We start from the raw sequence: 15,558 nt of genomic DNA, 5'->3' as shown, positions 1-15,558 counted from the left end.
CCCAAACAAACATAGCGAGCAACAGAGCTTGTTGAATATGTGCGTGTTAAAACACACGAAAGGACTCCAAACGACACTTCACTCTGATTGGGCAGAAAAACACAAAGATTTTCTGGCACCAATCAGATGCCAGAACGACTGCGACCGTTTGGAACTAGTCTTGTAAGACAATGTCCCCAGGGGCTCTTCTGCCCTTAACTTGAAATCGACTCACTGCCCCTGGGTCTCCGAGGATGGGTGAGGTGCAGATTATGCGGCAAGGCTCCAGAGAGTGTGGCACATATCTTGTCAGGATCCAGTGCGCTGGCCCTGAGCAAGTATCTCTCTAGACATGACGCAGCACTGAAGGTACTGTTTTACGAACTGTTGTATGATGAGGGATTTATAGACGAGATACCACCCTGGTACTCACCCAACATGTGGATATGATCAAATGCGCATCACAACACTTTTCGGGAGCCTTTGGCCGGACTGCATCAGCAGTTTACAAACAATCGAAGGAAACTTATTTCAAGATGCTCCCTTCCCCCAATTACCAATAGACGGGCCAGACCACATCACAGTAATCTCGTGAGTGGGTTCTTTAACGTCCCCTACCTAACGAAACTAACTAATTAATAGATGCAGGAGACGAGACTTACGGTTTATTCGTCCTTATCCGAGAAGACTAGAATGTCTATCCATTTCTTGATATTATAGAAAGGTAGCGCATTCTCCTCAGTCATTTTAAGACCTTGAGTGTTGATCCGGCCGGGGCTCGAACCATCGACATCGACCTCCCGCACAACAGTCCAGCGCTCTAACCAATTGAGCTAACCGGGAGACGTTAATTTCCCACGCACGAGACTAGTGTGTGGTGGATGTCCTCCCCTGGGGTAGGATAGGTGGGTGTTAGCCCTGAAAAGCCGTTAAGGGGAGTGGTCAATTAACCTATGTAATATATGTAACCTACGTAACCTAGCAGCCTGTTTGTCAGGGTTGTCATACTCAAATGAAAGTGATGGTGGAGTAGCAGCTCTCTCTGACACACAGCTTTCAGGTCCTTGTAGTATCCGAATTACAAATCAGATCTTTCAAATCAGCTTTATAGCCTAGGTGATATAATTCTAAAAACAAAAAGTTAAACCAAGCATTAGTTTTACATCTTTTTTCTTCCCCAAAGTTACGGTTAAAATGAAAAAATGTCACAAGTTAATTCGAAATGGATGCCAGCATGATACAATCCCTAATAGTTTAGTTTCGGCTAAGTTGACACAATAATTCCTTTTTGTTTGGCCACTCAATGTAAGAACATTCTATCAAAATCTTCTTGACAGTATATCTATTCTTCTTATGTTTTGGAAAAGCAATGTTCACCTGCTTATTTCTTCCATCCTTTTGATTTTAAATTAGTTAATGGATACACACCTATTTTTCATTCCTTTTTGCAAGTGCTTCAATCTTTTTGCTAGTTCCTCAGTCATATCAACAAAGACATTCCTTATCTAAAGTAATGTGAAAACAGGGGTCAAAAGGAGAGGGTGCTGTCTGTCTAATTTTTTGCTGTTCGTAGAGATGTCTACTGCCCCAGCTGCCATAAGATACAAGCGAGTAACATTGTCCATTACTGTGTGACTTACTTGTATTCTTCTGTATTTTTAAGAGACTAAACTTGCTTTAAGCGGTACGGCCACTCTTAAACTGCTCAGAAACATCTTTCCCTTTTCTTTAAGTTTGGATGCTGACATCTTAAGCTTGGGGCAAGAATTCTGTTACGGAACCCTCGGTACTCGAGCTTTTTTTTTAATCGGAACGGTTCTTTCAGTTTTCTGTATGTGCAGCGAGAATCTGGAACACGCACCGGGTAAATGAGTTGAGTTATAGGTTTGAAAAAGCTTTTCGTATCTTTTTGTCATTTGATAAAAACCGGGTTAATACATACCCTTGCAGCTTCCAATTTTCTAGACGATCCTCGCAGTTGCTGTCCATTTTGTTTCGATGATCCAGCGCTAATCTCACCGAGTTGTGAAGATGAGAGGTTTTTGTATACCTCTAGGCTTTTGTTTCTCTTTTACAGGCGGATTAATATCAAACATTGTGGGGAACAGCACTCTATTTTAGAAGGGTTTTCATCTTTAAACCCAAAGATTTCAGTTCAACCGACGGTTCTCAAAAGAATCGGCAGTGAAGTGAACGCTACACGGACGGCTAAAGTTCTTGGGTTAATGAAATCGGATCGCGTGATTCTCACGGCGTTCCTTCATAACCTGGCGAAATGAAGATCTTCAGGCCATTTATGAAGGCCTACTCCATCGCTACGTGTATTGGAATATACATCGGCCACACATCGTTGCGGCATTATCGTGCTCTTGGGCGCTTTTTCGCTTGTGATGAGATCTCGATGTGCTTGTTTTTGAAATGTCAACGGAAGTCGAATGAGTTCTCCTACATCACGACCGTTGACAGGCTAAGCTGCCGCGTTCGAACGGCACTTTGAGGAAAATTTCAAATTTAAACGAAAATGAGAGATTTACACTTGTTTTCAAAAGATATGTTACAAACCACCTTTTCTCAAAAACTCGTCGAAGGCTAGAGAGTATCCCTTGAGATCGACCATTTTAACCCAAAGGTAATTGTAAAGAACTTAAGTAAAACTGAAACCTGAGAGTACTGACTTAAAGGTATGAAGTAAATACATCTATGAATATTATGAGTACACTGTTATTGACGACAAGGACAAGACATCATTTTAGGAACAGAAAAGATACAAGGCACTTACAGCAGTTGCACGTCAGAGCTTTTGACTTGTCATAAAAAAGAAAGGAAAAAAACTGGTGTTAGTATGGAAAGTTGAAACAACTGAAAATATGCCATTTTGTCGAAATGTGAGACAGGTTAGGCCCCCTATTCATCTATTTTTAACATTTTAAAATCCACTCTGGAGAAATGACCGCAAAACTTATGTTTAACAACCTCTAAAATGCAAGTTTGAGTCAACAAAATTCAGTCTCCAGGAAAAATACAAAAAACAAAAACACAACAAACACTATCAAACAGCAAGAAATCCACAACGGTGCAAATTAGTTCATGAGCCTTAACCCTATCTGACGTTGACATGACTCTTAACCTACTGTAAAGCGAATTGGGTGGATACAGCTTAACTTGTCATCTAGGTCAAACACCCCATCTCAAACTTGCACCATTAGGTAGTCACAGTTGAATGCCCACAATAAAAGGAGAATATTAGTAGTTACCCACTCACTAATATCAATATCACTCACCTTTCGTGTGTTTTCTACATTTCCTTTTCTTGTGTAAGCAACATGTGATGACGACAACCACCACAACAACGACCACTGACACAACAATTATAACGGAAACATTGACCCATTTTGCTGAATAACCAAAGAAAATACAGGAAAATAAACAATAGTTTAGTTTACCAAACAAGTGTTTATTCTGTGCAACAAGATAAAAATTGGAAGAGACAACCTCAATAGAAATACGACACCACAATTTAAAAGAGATATGAAAATGAAAAATCAATCATTTAATAAGAAGTACTCAATGCCAAATTTCGCTTTCTTCTGACAAGGTGTTGGATTAATGATTGCAGAAAGTCTACCTTTCATCAGGAAATTTGACGACAAATATTTAAGCAACTAATACCGGCAATAAATCGTAGCTATACTGTTGTTTGCTTCTTTACAAATTTTTGTGAGCACATCAAAAGCAAGAGTCATTTCATTAAACTGATAACTAAAAAATCCAACATACGCTCATTTGCTAAAAAAGAAAGTGCTCCGGGTGTCTGGACCTGTGACTGTGGATTGTTTTGTTTTAGTTTAACTCGTTCGAACCCATTCTCAAATGCAGGAAAACGAAAAATCAAGAAAATAAGTTATTAATAAGACCAAAATGTATCCATAATCACGCATATCTTATACTACCGCTTCTGATTATCAGGAAGAACCTTATAGCTACTTAGGACCTTACTTTCACAGTTTTTCTTTTTGAAAATGGCTTCCTCGCATTCTGGAACTAAATTGCAAATACTCATTAAGACAGACAGTCGTGCATTTTAACAACATAATGGCAGTATAAACAACACCACTGAAAAACAATTTTATAGACCTTAACCCTTGTTACAAACTCTTGGACTATATGAATCTCAAATGAATACTGAATGAATAGAGCTGTACCATGCTGAACATAGAAGACAAAAAATAACAGTCTCGCACAATTGCGCTCCACAACGTTCCAAAAAAGGCCAATAGCTGATTGCATATTCCTTAAATTAGTCATCATATATTCCTTGAATTTCTTTTGAAGTATTCTTTTGCCTGAGATTTATGTACAACAATTTCGAAGGGATGGTGTGGTTTACAGACAAGCGTCCTAAAGAGAACACACTTTAAACCAATTACAGGCTTGTATCGGCGGAACAAATATGTATGTAGCTGACACTTAGCCTGGTAGAAGTTGATTTGACGGCTGTTAACAGGTTACTGGCGTTATTTAAGCTATGGTCTTCCAGATTATACTTCTCAGACTAGTATTTTGCTCTTTACTGAGTAACTTAATACAAAGTACCTTTTGTGGCTGTGACCATCGTACTTGTTGGCTCAGTTGCTGTTGTTGAAGATGATGGAGAAAGTGATCTTAAGGAACTTGTATCAACTGGCAAACTTCCAAACTTGCCTTGATCTACGGCTTTTGTCAGATTAGATATCACTTGGTTAACCGTAACATCTGTGCTGAATTTCAACAGAAATTCTACGACTATACTGCCGGGCCTAAAAATAGACAATGACAGTCAAAGACCGCATGTGGCTAGAGGTATAGCACAATTTTTATAGCACTGAAAAGAATTAAAGGTTGTATAATGACGCTAGAAGGTAGTGTTGCAGAACATGTCTCACAAGCAAAACAGAAAACCTACCGCATCCCACCTAATCATGACTACCCTGTCCCACAAAAGATGATTCAAGAATATATCGACTCATTAACTTTGAACCTATAATTTAACGGTTACATATAATAACATTAATGATAATAAGATTAATATTAATGATAATAATAATATTTATGATAACAGTGGTAATACAGTCGAAGGTCTTGTAAGTGGACACCCTCGGGACGGGATAAAATTGTCCGTAACTGAAGCTGGCCGCTTACGAGAATGGTTCTCGTAAGCGGCCACTGGAGTTGTAGGGGATAGATGGCCTTACGGGGGCTTGCCCAGCTAACAATAAATATTGGTATACAAAAATATACCGCGGTATTAATTAACATTGAAATACGGTAGTGCAATTACTGTAAAATCATTGTGACGAACGGCAATGCAAAATAGTTGATTGATAAAAACAAAATACTGTACAAAGGTTGTTGACTTTCTTTCGGGTGTCCGCTTACGAGAGCTTGAAAACAAGAAAAAGTCTAGGTCGTAATCCCTGAAAGTGTCCGCGGCCGCTTACGGGGATGTCCGCTTACGAGAATGTAAAAATACAGTTTGTATAGGAGTTAAAATGGGGTTTCAAACAAGGCGGCCGTAAGTAGAGCTGTCCGCTTGCGAGAGTGTCCGTTAAGAGAGCTTCGACTGTATAACATCAATTTAAAGGGATTGACCCGAAAGCTCCATCAATCCTCTGGGCTCCTATGATTTGCTACGCTTCTTTTAATTGTTTCTGATATCCCTTTAACCCCTACGAGTGCCAAGTATCTAATTTCTCCTTACACTATCACAGCTGAATCGCAGATAAAGTTCACGGGAACAAAGGAAATGATCACCAACTAAAGAAGCTCCTGATTGTTTAACAAATTCTCCTTGTCAGACAGAACCTTAGGAAATGTGTAGAGAACAGTATGGAGAATATGCAGCCTAACGTTACGGTGAAAATGGTTAATTGCAAATAATTTTCTAATTTTATTGCTATTTTATTTTTTTAGACCTTTGTTTTATTCAAAAAGGCATTCCGTGTCTCGAGATATTCTGTCATTCCACTGATTCACCGTTCCTCAATTTCATTAGTCTGTTGAATAACTTAAGGGTATTGTATATCGAAGCTTGCATGCTTCGATATACAATAATATATACCCAAGATATTTGAAACGCAAAGGTGACTGGGAGCGCGTAGCTCGAAAGCGAGGCTATGGTAAGTACATTTCCAATATGCCGGCAAGGGAAACAGTTCCTCGAGGAGTAATTTATTGTTGTGTGCCACTTTGCCATAGTTATAATGGCAAAGTCATCAACGAAAAGACGGTAAAACTTCACAAAATTCCAACGGATAGTAAAGCTAGAAGAATTTGGATTGCTGGGATCAGAAATGTGCGGCAAAATTTTTTTGCGAAGTCTGGAACAAGGGTCTGCAGCTTGCATTTTAAAGGCAAAGAAGGCCCAAAGCCATGGTGTCAATTTCCAACTTTGTTCCCCTCGAAGTCCGCCCCGAAATCTCCACTTCGGAGGCATAAACCCTTGCCTAACAGATCGAGGGGATCAGTAACATCTTCAAAAGTGCAAACCTGTCAAGAGGAAAATAAATTTTCATCGATTTCCACACAAGTTGTATGCAACGGAAACAACTTCAATCACTGTTTCCACGACTATATTCCTACCAAGGTATTCAATTATAACTCGGGAGATATTTCCAGGGATGGATCAAGAGATAGAGGTGTCCAGTTTTGTTCCAATTCGATTGATAATGGTGTTCAAACTGCAGTTGAAATGAAAGATTATGGCGTACAAGTGAACCTTCCTTCGCTCACAGCAGAGGACCTTGAAGGTGATGACCAGAAAACCAGATTTTACACCGGATTGGTCAAGTTTGGAACTTTCATGGCAATTTTTACCAGCTTATCACAGATAACTGGAAAGCTAAATTACTGGAATGGAAAGGACGCACTTAAGGAAAAGAAATATCTGGATGATGATGTTAAGCAGAAGCCAGGCCCTCAAAGGAAAATGACACTTGTGGGTGAGTTTTTGATGGTCTTCACGCGGCTAAGGCTTGGACTACTGGAACAGGACTTGGCACAGAGGTTTTGTGTTTCAGTTAGTACAGTTTCACGGACTCTAATCACTTGGTACAATGTGCTTGCTATACATCTAAACCATTTAATTGTGTGGCCAAGCAAAGACATCATTGCAGCCAATATGCCAGAATGTTTCAAGCAATTTCCCAATACACGTGTAATACTAGACTGTACTGAATTTTTCATAGAGATTCCTTCATCTTTAGTTAATCAAGCGATAACATACTGAAGTTACAAGTCCCATAATACATTCAAGCTGCTAGTGGGTATCAGCCCTACAGGAGTAGTCACGTTCTTGTCAAAGTTATGGGGAGGTAATGCAACTGACAAGCAAATTGTTAAGGAAAGTGGTTTTCTGAATCTCCTTGAAAAGGTGACAGTGTGATGGCAGATAAGGGGTTTACAATTAAAGATTTACCGGATCCACTAGGTGTTACCCTGAATATGCCCCCAAAGCGTGACTCAAATAGGCAACTGTCAAGGTGTGCGGTTGAGCAAACAAGGAGAATTGCTGCAGTGTGAATTCACGTTGAACGTAAAATGGAACAGATAAAGAATTTTAGGATTTTGCAAGGTGTCATCCCTGCTACAGAATGGCATAATGCAAACATTATTGTGCTAATTTGTGCAGCTCTTTCAAATCTTGAACCTCCCCTTGTACCTCAGTAGTAATTGTCATCATACTGAAGAGGAAATTCCCAGGGCTATGGGTTTCTCAAAACACAAAGTCCCCAGTATTTTGAGATACATTTTTATTCCCCTATTTTTTGTTCCATGTGGTACTATCTAAACCTGGGCTGAAAAAATTGTCGTAATTCCCCGTAGTTCCCAACATACATGTATCACCTCTGTGAGCCTGAGGTCAACACCAGAGGGAATCTGGTATTTGCTTTTAATGGTATACCTTTGGTTTAGTTACCACGTACTAATTTTCAAGGTCTTGTTACCTAACAATTATTTTCTCCTATTGTTCCAAGGCAGTGCTTTTAAGTTCACGTTCTCGCAGAATGTTTTTTGTAATAAGTTTTGAAAATTAATGTCTAGGCTTACAACACGTAGTAGAAACTATTCAGGTACTATGGCAAGGTAGAGTAATTTATGAAGCACTGTCAGTTTTGTCTTTTGCAATATAGTCAATTTGTTGCCAACTTTTTGATTGGTAGCACCTGACACCTATCACTGTTTAATTTAATATCTATTTTCTCATAAATGTTCCTAAAATAAGAATGGCATACACAATACTTTTTAGTAGCCCAGAATTTCAATATCTTATTCGATCAAGCCCAAGTTGAACTTTTGGGTATGCAAGTTCTTGCATGAGAAATGAATGAAAAAACTTTTCTAGTTTCTCCAATATAGGCAACCAGAAGTTTGCATTAAACTTAACTTTCTCATGAAATATGCAGCCATTAGTTCCCTTAGCTCCCTTAGCTATAAGCATTCCCCAATAAAATTCTGTTACAAAAATTTGCTGGTACAGCTGATAGAAGTACTTATGCATCCTATTGAGCTGCAGCTGGGTAGAGTTGCCTTCTTGTGTTTTTGTACAGATGTGCTGTTTAAGCAGGACTCCTGATAGGGTCTCTCCATCTTTTATTTGGATGAATTTGAACTCTCCTACACCAGGGGTTTCTTCTGTTGGATCATGCACAATACGATCAGGACTTGCCCCCAGAAAGCCATGTGTCTTACTAATAAAGAAAAAGCACAGTTTGTAAAAGAAAAACCACACTTTCCCTCAGCCTTCATTTTATCAATAAAGGAATCTGCAATTGCATCTTCCTTTTCCAAACCCTGGAGCATTGCATGAGTCTGGGGCACCTTAATAACCATTAACAACTCCTTGAGAGTATTTGAAAAGGAACTGGTTGGTTTGAGGGAGGCCACGCACTTGCATTTTGAAGCAGTTATTCTTCCTTTTCTGTACAAAAACCAATCACCGTTTTTACTTTGAAGCCTTGTATTTTTTTTCGACAACTTCAACTTCATCCTCAGTAAAATTCAGTTTTCTCTTCATTCCCTTCCCTATTTCTTCTATGTTCTTAATGCTTGGGGGAAGGGCTGCATAAGGTGATATGCAGCCTACATGTAATAAATTACAATCCTGATCTGATTTCTCCATTTCACACATGTCCACCACAGGTCCTTTATTTATGGAAGCAGCAGATGGACTCTCAGTGAAAGGGCAACTTGATACTTCTTCATAAGCTGCAACATTGTTATCATTTGAGATTTCTTGGTCTGAGAAAACAGTTTGCTGCTTTTTAACAGCAGTAAATATAGCACATCGAGGATTTACTAATCTCAGGCCATCCAAAAGGCTTGAGAAAAAAAAAATTAGGTACTGTGGGACATGCTTCATATGTTTCATTACTAGGCACAGCTGCTAATCTTGGTACTTTACCATACTGGTGCTTAACTGGTCTCATCTCATCTATAAGCTTGGGGCTAAGTTTCGTTTTGCGTGGCTTGTTCCACTCAAAAGGTTTGGATGTGCAGGCAATGTTGTCGGCCCTGGTGTTGCGATGGCTCTTTACATAATCCTCAAGGGCAAACAGTAATGCTGCAATGTGGTTGCAAGCCTCATCTAACCTGAAACCAAAGGGAGTATAGGGGAGCGGTGAGAAGAAAGCTCTTTGTCTTTTTAGGTCAAATGGAGCAGATATTTTCTCCCTTCACTTTCTTGTAACCTATTTTTTACAGGTGAAAGCAAATCAATTTCTTACCCAAGCTGGGACTTAGAGTATATTTCATGATATTTGATTACAATATAAACACTGCACAATAGCACAGCAAGTATCATTATTATACATCACCAATAGAAAGAAGAAAACAGCAAAAGCAATTCTTCAGTTTCCTTGTACAAGTCACTTGACATACACTATCATAAAACGACAAAGTACAAGACAAATAAAAGAAGAAGATTTAAACTCATTATAAAAATTAATTTCCCTTACCCCGCTGTACAATTACAATCTGCTGAAAACACTTTAGCTGTTTCTTTCACAACGGAAACCCAAGTTCTGTAAAAGCGGTCTTGACGCATGGATGGTAACACTGTCGCCTTCACGAAGCAGTAACTGCTCGTCTCACTGATAAGACTTAACTCGATCTTTTGTACGTGCCCGTCCTTAAAAAATTTGAATGCTTTCAGTTGTTTGAAACACTTCATGTCTTCCCTTTGGAAGAATTTACATGTTCCATAGACCAAATAGTCTATAATTTCTTTATAACTAATCGGTGGCAGTTTCGAAAGATCACTCGTCCAGTTGTTCAAAGCTGTAGGATCTGGAAGATCCTCAGATGGACTGCGAAGTTTTTCAGCAGCTCTCGTTTCTCGCTCTTGTTTCTCTCTCGTTTCCCTTTCTTTGATCGTCTCAGTCCCATCTTTATTCGCTTCCACCACACGTTGGATAAGTTCTTCTTTTCGTCCTGTTGTTTTCAAACCGCGAGCTTTAAGCCTTTTTTGTAGATGGTCTTTGCGGGCATGTAACTTCAGCCATTCGACTTCCGCCATCTTGGAAATGTACTTACCATAGCCTCACTTGCGAGCTACGCTCTCCCAGTCACCTTTGCGTTTCAAATATCTTGGGAAAGGCCTATTTAGCCGCTCTTCTCGGCCGAAGTCGCTGATTCAGACAGTAAAATGCTCTTTTTTCAAAGTAGAAAAAACTACTTAGGCTTCCATGGTGTGCAGATCACATCTATTACGATAGCTTTGATTTGAATTATGCGTCGGTGGTTCCACAGTGAAATTATTTCGAGATGTTTATCGTCTTTTGTAGGGTCACGGCAAGAACTGATCCCTTGATGGAAAACGAAAGCTTATAAGGGTTTTAGTTTTTGATTCAAGTCTGCACATGTATGTACAAACTTAAATCGTTATTTACTAGTTTTTGACGCTAGGTTTGTGATGACAATTATGACATTGTTCAAACTTAAAATATTCAATTGCAAAGTTTTTTAGGACACAACAACATTTAAACATAGGCACGCTACACATGCAAGAGTTATTTTTTGGACAGGCAGGTTGGGATAAGAAACTTTGAGTAACTGAGTTTTACAGTTTTGTAAAGGAAAAAGTGCATTAACATTCAAAGTTTTAAAAAATTTACCATTCGATAGAGAGTAAAAAGACGCTTCCAGTTAATATGAAATAAACTAAGACACAGGTATTTTGTGGTCTGTTGTCACTGTTGTCTGAATAATAAAATAAACTGCATTGGTCCCGCACTTACTGTAGTCACCTTCGCAGCCGTTGTTTGGTCTCGTCGCGCAACTCACTATCTCCCCCTTCCCCATGACGTGACGAGACCAAACTAGGGATGCGAATGAGTGAGGGTTGTCCAGTACTAGGGATCGCTACGAGTCGTCTAATAAATTCACAAGTTGTACAATTCGTCGACCAGAATATTACTAACAGAAACCACGGAGACGGAAAGAGTCGTAACGCTGTGCTGTCTATTCCTGAATCTCATTGGGGAGACATAAATTTTTTTACCTCTTTGAACTGACCATTGATTGTAGTGTGTCGATTCCTACGAGTCGTACGATTCATCGAGCGATGAATAGTAATCACGGAAACCATGGCAACAAAACGAGCCGTGGCTGTGCCGTTTATCCATAAACGTCATAAGGGAGACTGAGATTTTTGCACCACTTTGAACTGACCCCTGGTGGTCATGTGTCGATTCGTTCTAGTCACCATTTGTCGATCATGAATATTTATTACAGAAACCATGGAAACAAAATGCTCCATTATTTTCTGTGGCAACCATGCAACCATGTTCGTTGCGTTTGTAATGACGAGCGTTTCCACAGACAACGTTGTTCTATCAAGGATTTTGTTTATTTTCCTTTTCATTGGAGAAAGCCTTTTAATGGTAAATGACTTCGTTAGAGTCGCGAGGCGGTACTGTTTGGGAATCGAAGAAGATGATGAAAGAAAGTGGTAGGTTGCTGTCTAGCAGTTTCGTAGTGAGGCAGAAAGCTTACTGTTCCTTAACAGTAATGTTTCATTTTATCACTATTAGCTTCGCTTCAAGGAGCTTCATCAGTCATCCCAGGCTTGGAATAATACCAAAAACGCCGAGAAAAAGATCACGACAGATGGATTTTCATTAAAAATAACTTGGAACAAAAAAGGACGAGTTAGTTTTATTACGATATTAATTATGGCAAACTCTTGCTACTCAACGACCACCAAAGAACTAAAAAGAATGGCACTTTAACTTTTACGCGTGCTAGAAATCAATTTTGTCCATAGGTTTTCTATGACTTGATATTTGTTTTTAAATGTGAACATCGTTGAAAGCACTTTCCGCGAAGTAGTGCCACTTGTTGGGTCTGTTAATGATGAAAGTACTTCAATCGCGCGAAACGAATAGGTTATGTGGAATGTTGACTTTGCAGTGTTTTCTTGTCGACTCCGGACTAACCTTCTTCCATCCCTGACTGTCTATAAAAAAAACGCTTCGTCTGTGATCTTAAAACAACTTTCAATGGATAGTTCTCGTTTCTACACACACGTTACGCGAATTCAATGTTTCGTCGCGCGCGTCAAATTTTGCGTTCGATTGAAAGAGTTCGCGTTACTGTTATTTGATAAAATAAAAATATTTATTTTTCCTTCCACAAAGTGGCGTTTTCAAAGGACATTCAATTCAATTAATCTTTTTCATCAGCACAATATATTCCTGCTAGGCAACCGGTGTCAAAAGTCATAGTGAGGCGCCTGCGGGAAACGCTAAAGGTGTGCCCTCGAAAATTAGTCGGATCTCATTAAAGGCATTCTTGGAAAAAAAATTAGAATCCTGTTTTTCTTCCCTAATCATCATTTTAACGGTCAATTGCATGTACTCGGTGTTCCGACACGTGCGTGGATTTTGTCCGCTCTTTAATATTGCATGCAATTTAAACAGAGTTTACGTTTCTTTTGGTTGTTATTCGATAAGAATAGATATGTCTATTCTTTTCCTTTCACAAAGTTGCGTTTTTAATAGACATCTCATCCATAGACCGGTTCACGCTCTTGAGTGCATGCTGGGTAATTAGGGCAAGCAAATCCAAAATGGCGGACACGCTCGGCTACACTCTTTTGCTTGATCTGAATACTTAATGAATATCGGCTTTGTTTCAGAACTGGTCGCAATTTTTAGTATTGACAGTTCAAGATAAAAGTCACAGCTACATTTTGAGCTCTGTATTTTCGATTTTAATGCGTCAAAAAATAAGATATATAATGGTTAACTACCGATGTTGTGTTGGAGGTTGTAACAACGACTCAAGATATCCAAAAAAGATAGTGAAACGGTCACATGTCGAAAATCTTCGCTGGCATTTTATTCCGAAGGATCCAAAGAAAAGAGCCCAATGGATTGCCAGCATATCCAAAGGACTTGTTGGATTCGAACCCGGCAACTACAAGACTGTTTGTTCGAATCACTTTCAATATGGAAAGCCAACGTACTCCTCACCAACTCCAACTTTGTATATGGTGCCAAGTGACTCTAACAAACCTTCACCCAAGAAAAGAAAGCTTGTGGCAAGACACGAAGTTGTCTCTACTGCTGAGGCATCCAATAACTCAAGCTTCAAAGAAGAAGGAACTTAATGCTTGATAATAAATCCGCTAACATACGGAAGTATGAAGTTTGCTGATTTAACAACAGAGCAAGATGTCCAGCGTTTCACTGGATTCCCTAACGTAGAAACATTTCAATTGATGTTTAATACACTCTTTGAAAAAGCCATGTGTATGCACTACTGGAAAGGAGACAAAGAAAGTGCTTTGAAGGACACCACCAAGCCCAGGTCAAATAATGTACAGAGAGCTCTAACCTTGGAGCAAGAGTTTTTGCTAACCATGATGCGAATCAAGCTAGGACTCTTTGTATTTGATCTGGCTTTAAGGTTCAAAGTTTCCGAGGCGACTGTCAGCTCTGTCTTTACCACTTGGGTTAAGCTGATGTCTAAAGAATTAAAGTGGATGATTTCCTGGCCAGATAGGTATTTAATTCAAAGAAATATGCCTGATATGTTTCGACGATATTACAGAAAGTGTAGAGTCATCATTGACTGCACAGAACTATTCTCTGAAACCCCATCAAGCTTAGAGAATGCGGCAATGTGTTGGTCAAATTACAAACAACACTACACGTTAAAGTTTTTGATAGGGATAACACCAAATGGCCACATATCATTTGTCTCTGAGACCTTCAGTGGGAGGTCATCTGATGTTTTTATTGTAGAAAACAGTGGTTTCTTAAACTATCTTCAGCCACATGACCAAGTTATGGCAGACAGGGGATTCAAGATTCATGACCTGTTAGCATACTACCAATGTTCTCTAACAATTCCACCCTCCAAGCATTCCAATCTCCAGATGTCAGGTGCTGATGTTAGGAACACATCACTTATTGCTAATGTACGGATTTATGTCGAGCAGGCTATCAAGCGAATTAAAGACTTTGCTATGTTAAAGCAAGAAATTCCCATTAGCATTCTTTCCCATTTGGATGACATAATCATCATTTGTGCAGCAATATGTAATATGAAAAAGCCTTTGAGTACATAGATTTCATTTCATCAATTATGTTTGCATTTTGTACCAGTCCAAAATGTTCCCATTCAATTTTCTCACAGGTTATAAGCTATGGTAGTCAAGTTTATTTACACATCTTCTAGAATACAATTCCTTTATGGAATTACACAAACATGTTTGTATATAGCTACAACAATGTTCAAACAATAACTTTGAAACTTTAGTAATACTAAATACTATAATGTTTTGGTTTCATCCGCACTATTTTGTACTATTTAGTAGTTTGTTGAGGTCATATTGCTTCCACTCTATAATTTTAATCATTATCTATTGCTTGTTCATTGCAAAATCTGCAAATGAATGTTGATTCTTGTTCAAAATTTGAGCAGGCCCAGTGAAACCATAGCATACAACATTCACACTGAACACTGTTTTCATCATCACATTCAATTTCATCTGGCTCAAGACAGGGTTTTTCACAGACAGCACAATAATAAATAGGCCTAGTACCTAGCAACACCCTAGCAACATAAGTCTTGAAAAAAATTGTTAGATTTGGTATGATATCTTGCCACAGTTTTAAATCAAACTCAATAATTTCAATATGAGCACCACTAAGTGGAGTCCAAACAACAAAAAAGGTTTTAGGACATCCTGTTAGGGCCATTTGTCCTTGTATCTGGTAATAATAACTGTGGGTTCTCTTGAGCATGATATTCCCATTCACTAATTCTAGATAAGTTGTATTGTTCCAATGCTCATCAAATTTCATGTCTGCAAGTGAGTATGGACATTTATACTCAATACAAGAATGACCACAGCAATCGCAGTGAAAAATACCATCTGGGGTAGCTCCCACAAAAGGGTAAGTTTTAGATATAAACAAGCCACAAGTCTGAAGCTTTGCATTTTTGTGTTTTTTGGATTCTTGTGCAAAGAATGATGCAGCAGCATCTCTCTCATGTTCTCTTCCCCATTTAATGGCAGGTATCATTGACAGA

General features: G+C 38.9%; 2 protein-coding genes across 4 annotated transcripts in view; both read right to left on the bottom strand.

Moving 5' to 3' along the window:
- The window catches only part of LOC111332582 (hemicentin-1), a 93,960-nt gene that overhangs the window by 14,550 nt on the left and 63,852 nt on the right, over positions 1–15,558 (bottom strand). For all 3 annotated transcript variants that reach the window (XM_088727625.1, XM_088727626.1, XM_022937942.2), the window contains 4 exons: positions 4,573–4,775; positions 3,976–4,020; positions 3,261–3,374; positions 2,759–2,783 (listed from right to left, as the gene is read on the bottom strand). In XM_088727625.1, coding sequence (XP_088583751.1) covers positions 2,759–2,783; positions 3,261–3,374; positions 3,976–4,020; positions 4,573–4,775 — 387 coding nt within the window. The remainder of the gene's footprint in view (positions 1–2,758; positions 2,784–3,260; positions 3,375–3,975; positions 4,021–4,572; positions 4,776–15,558) is intronic.
- On the bottom strand, positions 5,117–12,621 carry LOC148726821 (uncharacterized). Its single transcript, XM_088727970.1, has 2 exons — positions 9,419–12,621; positions 5,117–8,705 (listed from the first exon to the last, which is right to left on the bottom strand). Exon 1 carries the CDS (start codon positions 10,529–10,531, stop codon positions 9,968–9,970), a length of 564 nt encoding a protein of 187 aa, XP_088584096.1. The 5' UTR covers positions 10,532–12,621; the 3' UTR covers positions 5,117–8,705; positions 9,419–9,967.

Source organism: Stylophora pistillata, chromosome 7 (genome assembly GCF_964205215.1).
Source record: "Stylophora pistillata chromosome 7, jaStyPist1.2, whole genome shotgun sequence".
In the NCBI taxonomy this organism is placed as follows: domain Eukaryota; kingdom Metazoa; phylum Cnidaria; class Anthozoa; order Scleractinia; family Pocilloporidae; genus Stylophora; species Stylophora pistillata.
The sequence above is the reverse complement of the archived record's forward strand: the minus strand, read 5'-3'. Positions and strand labels throughout refer to the sequence as shown.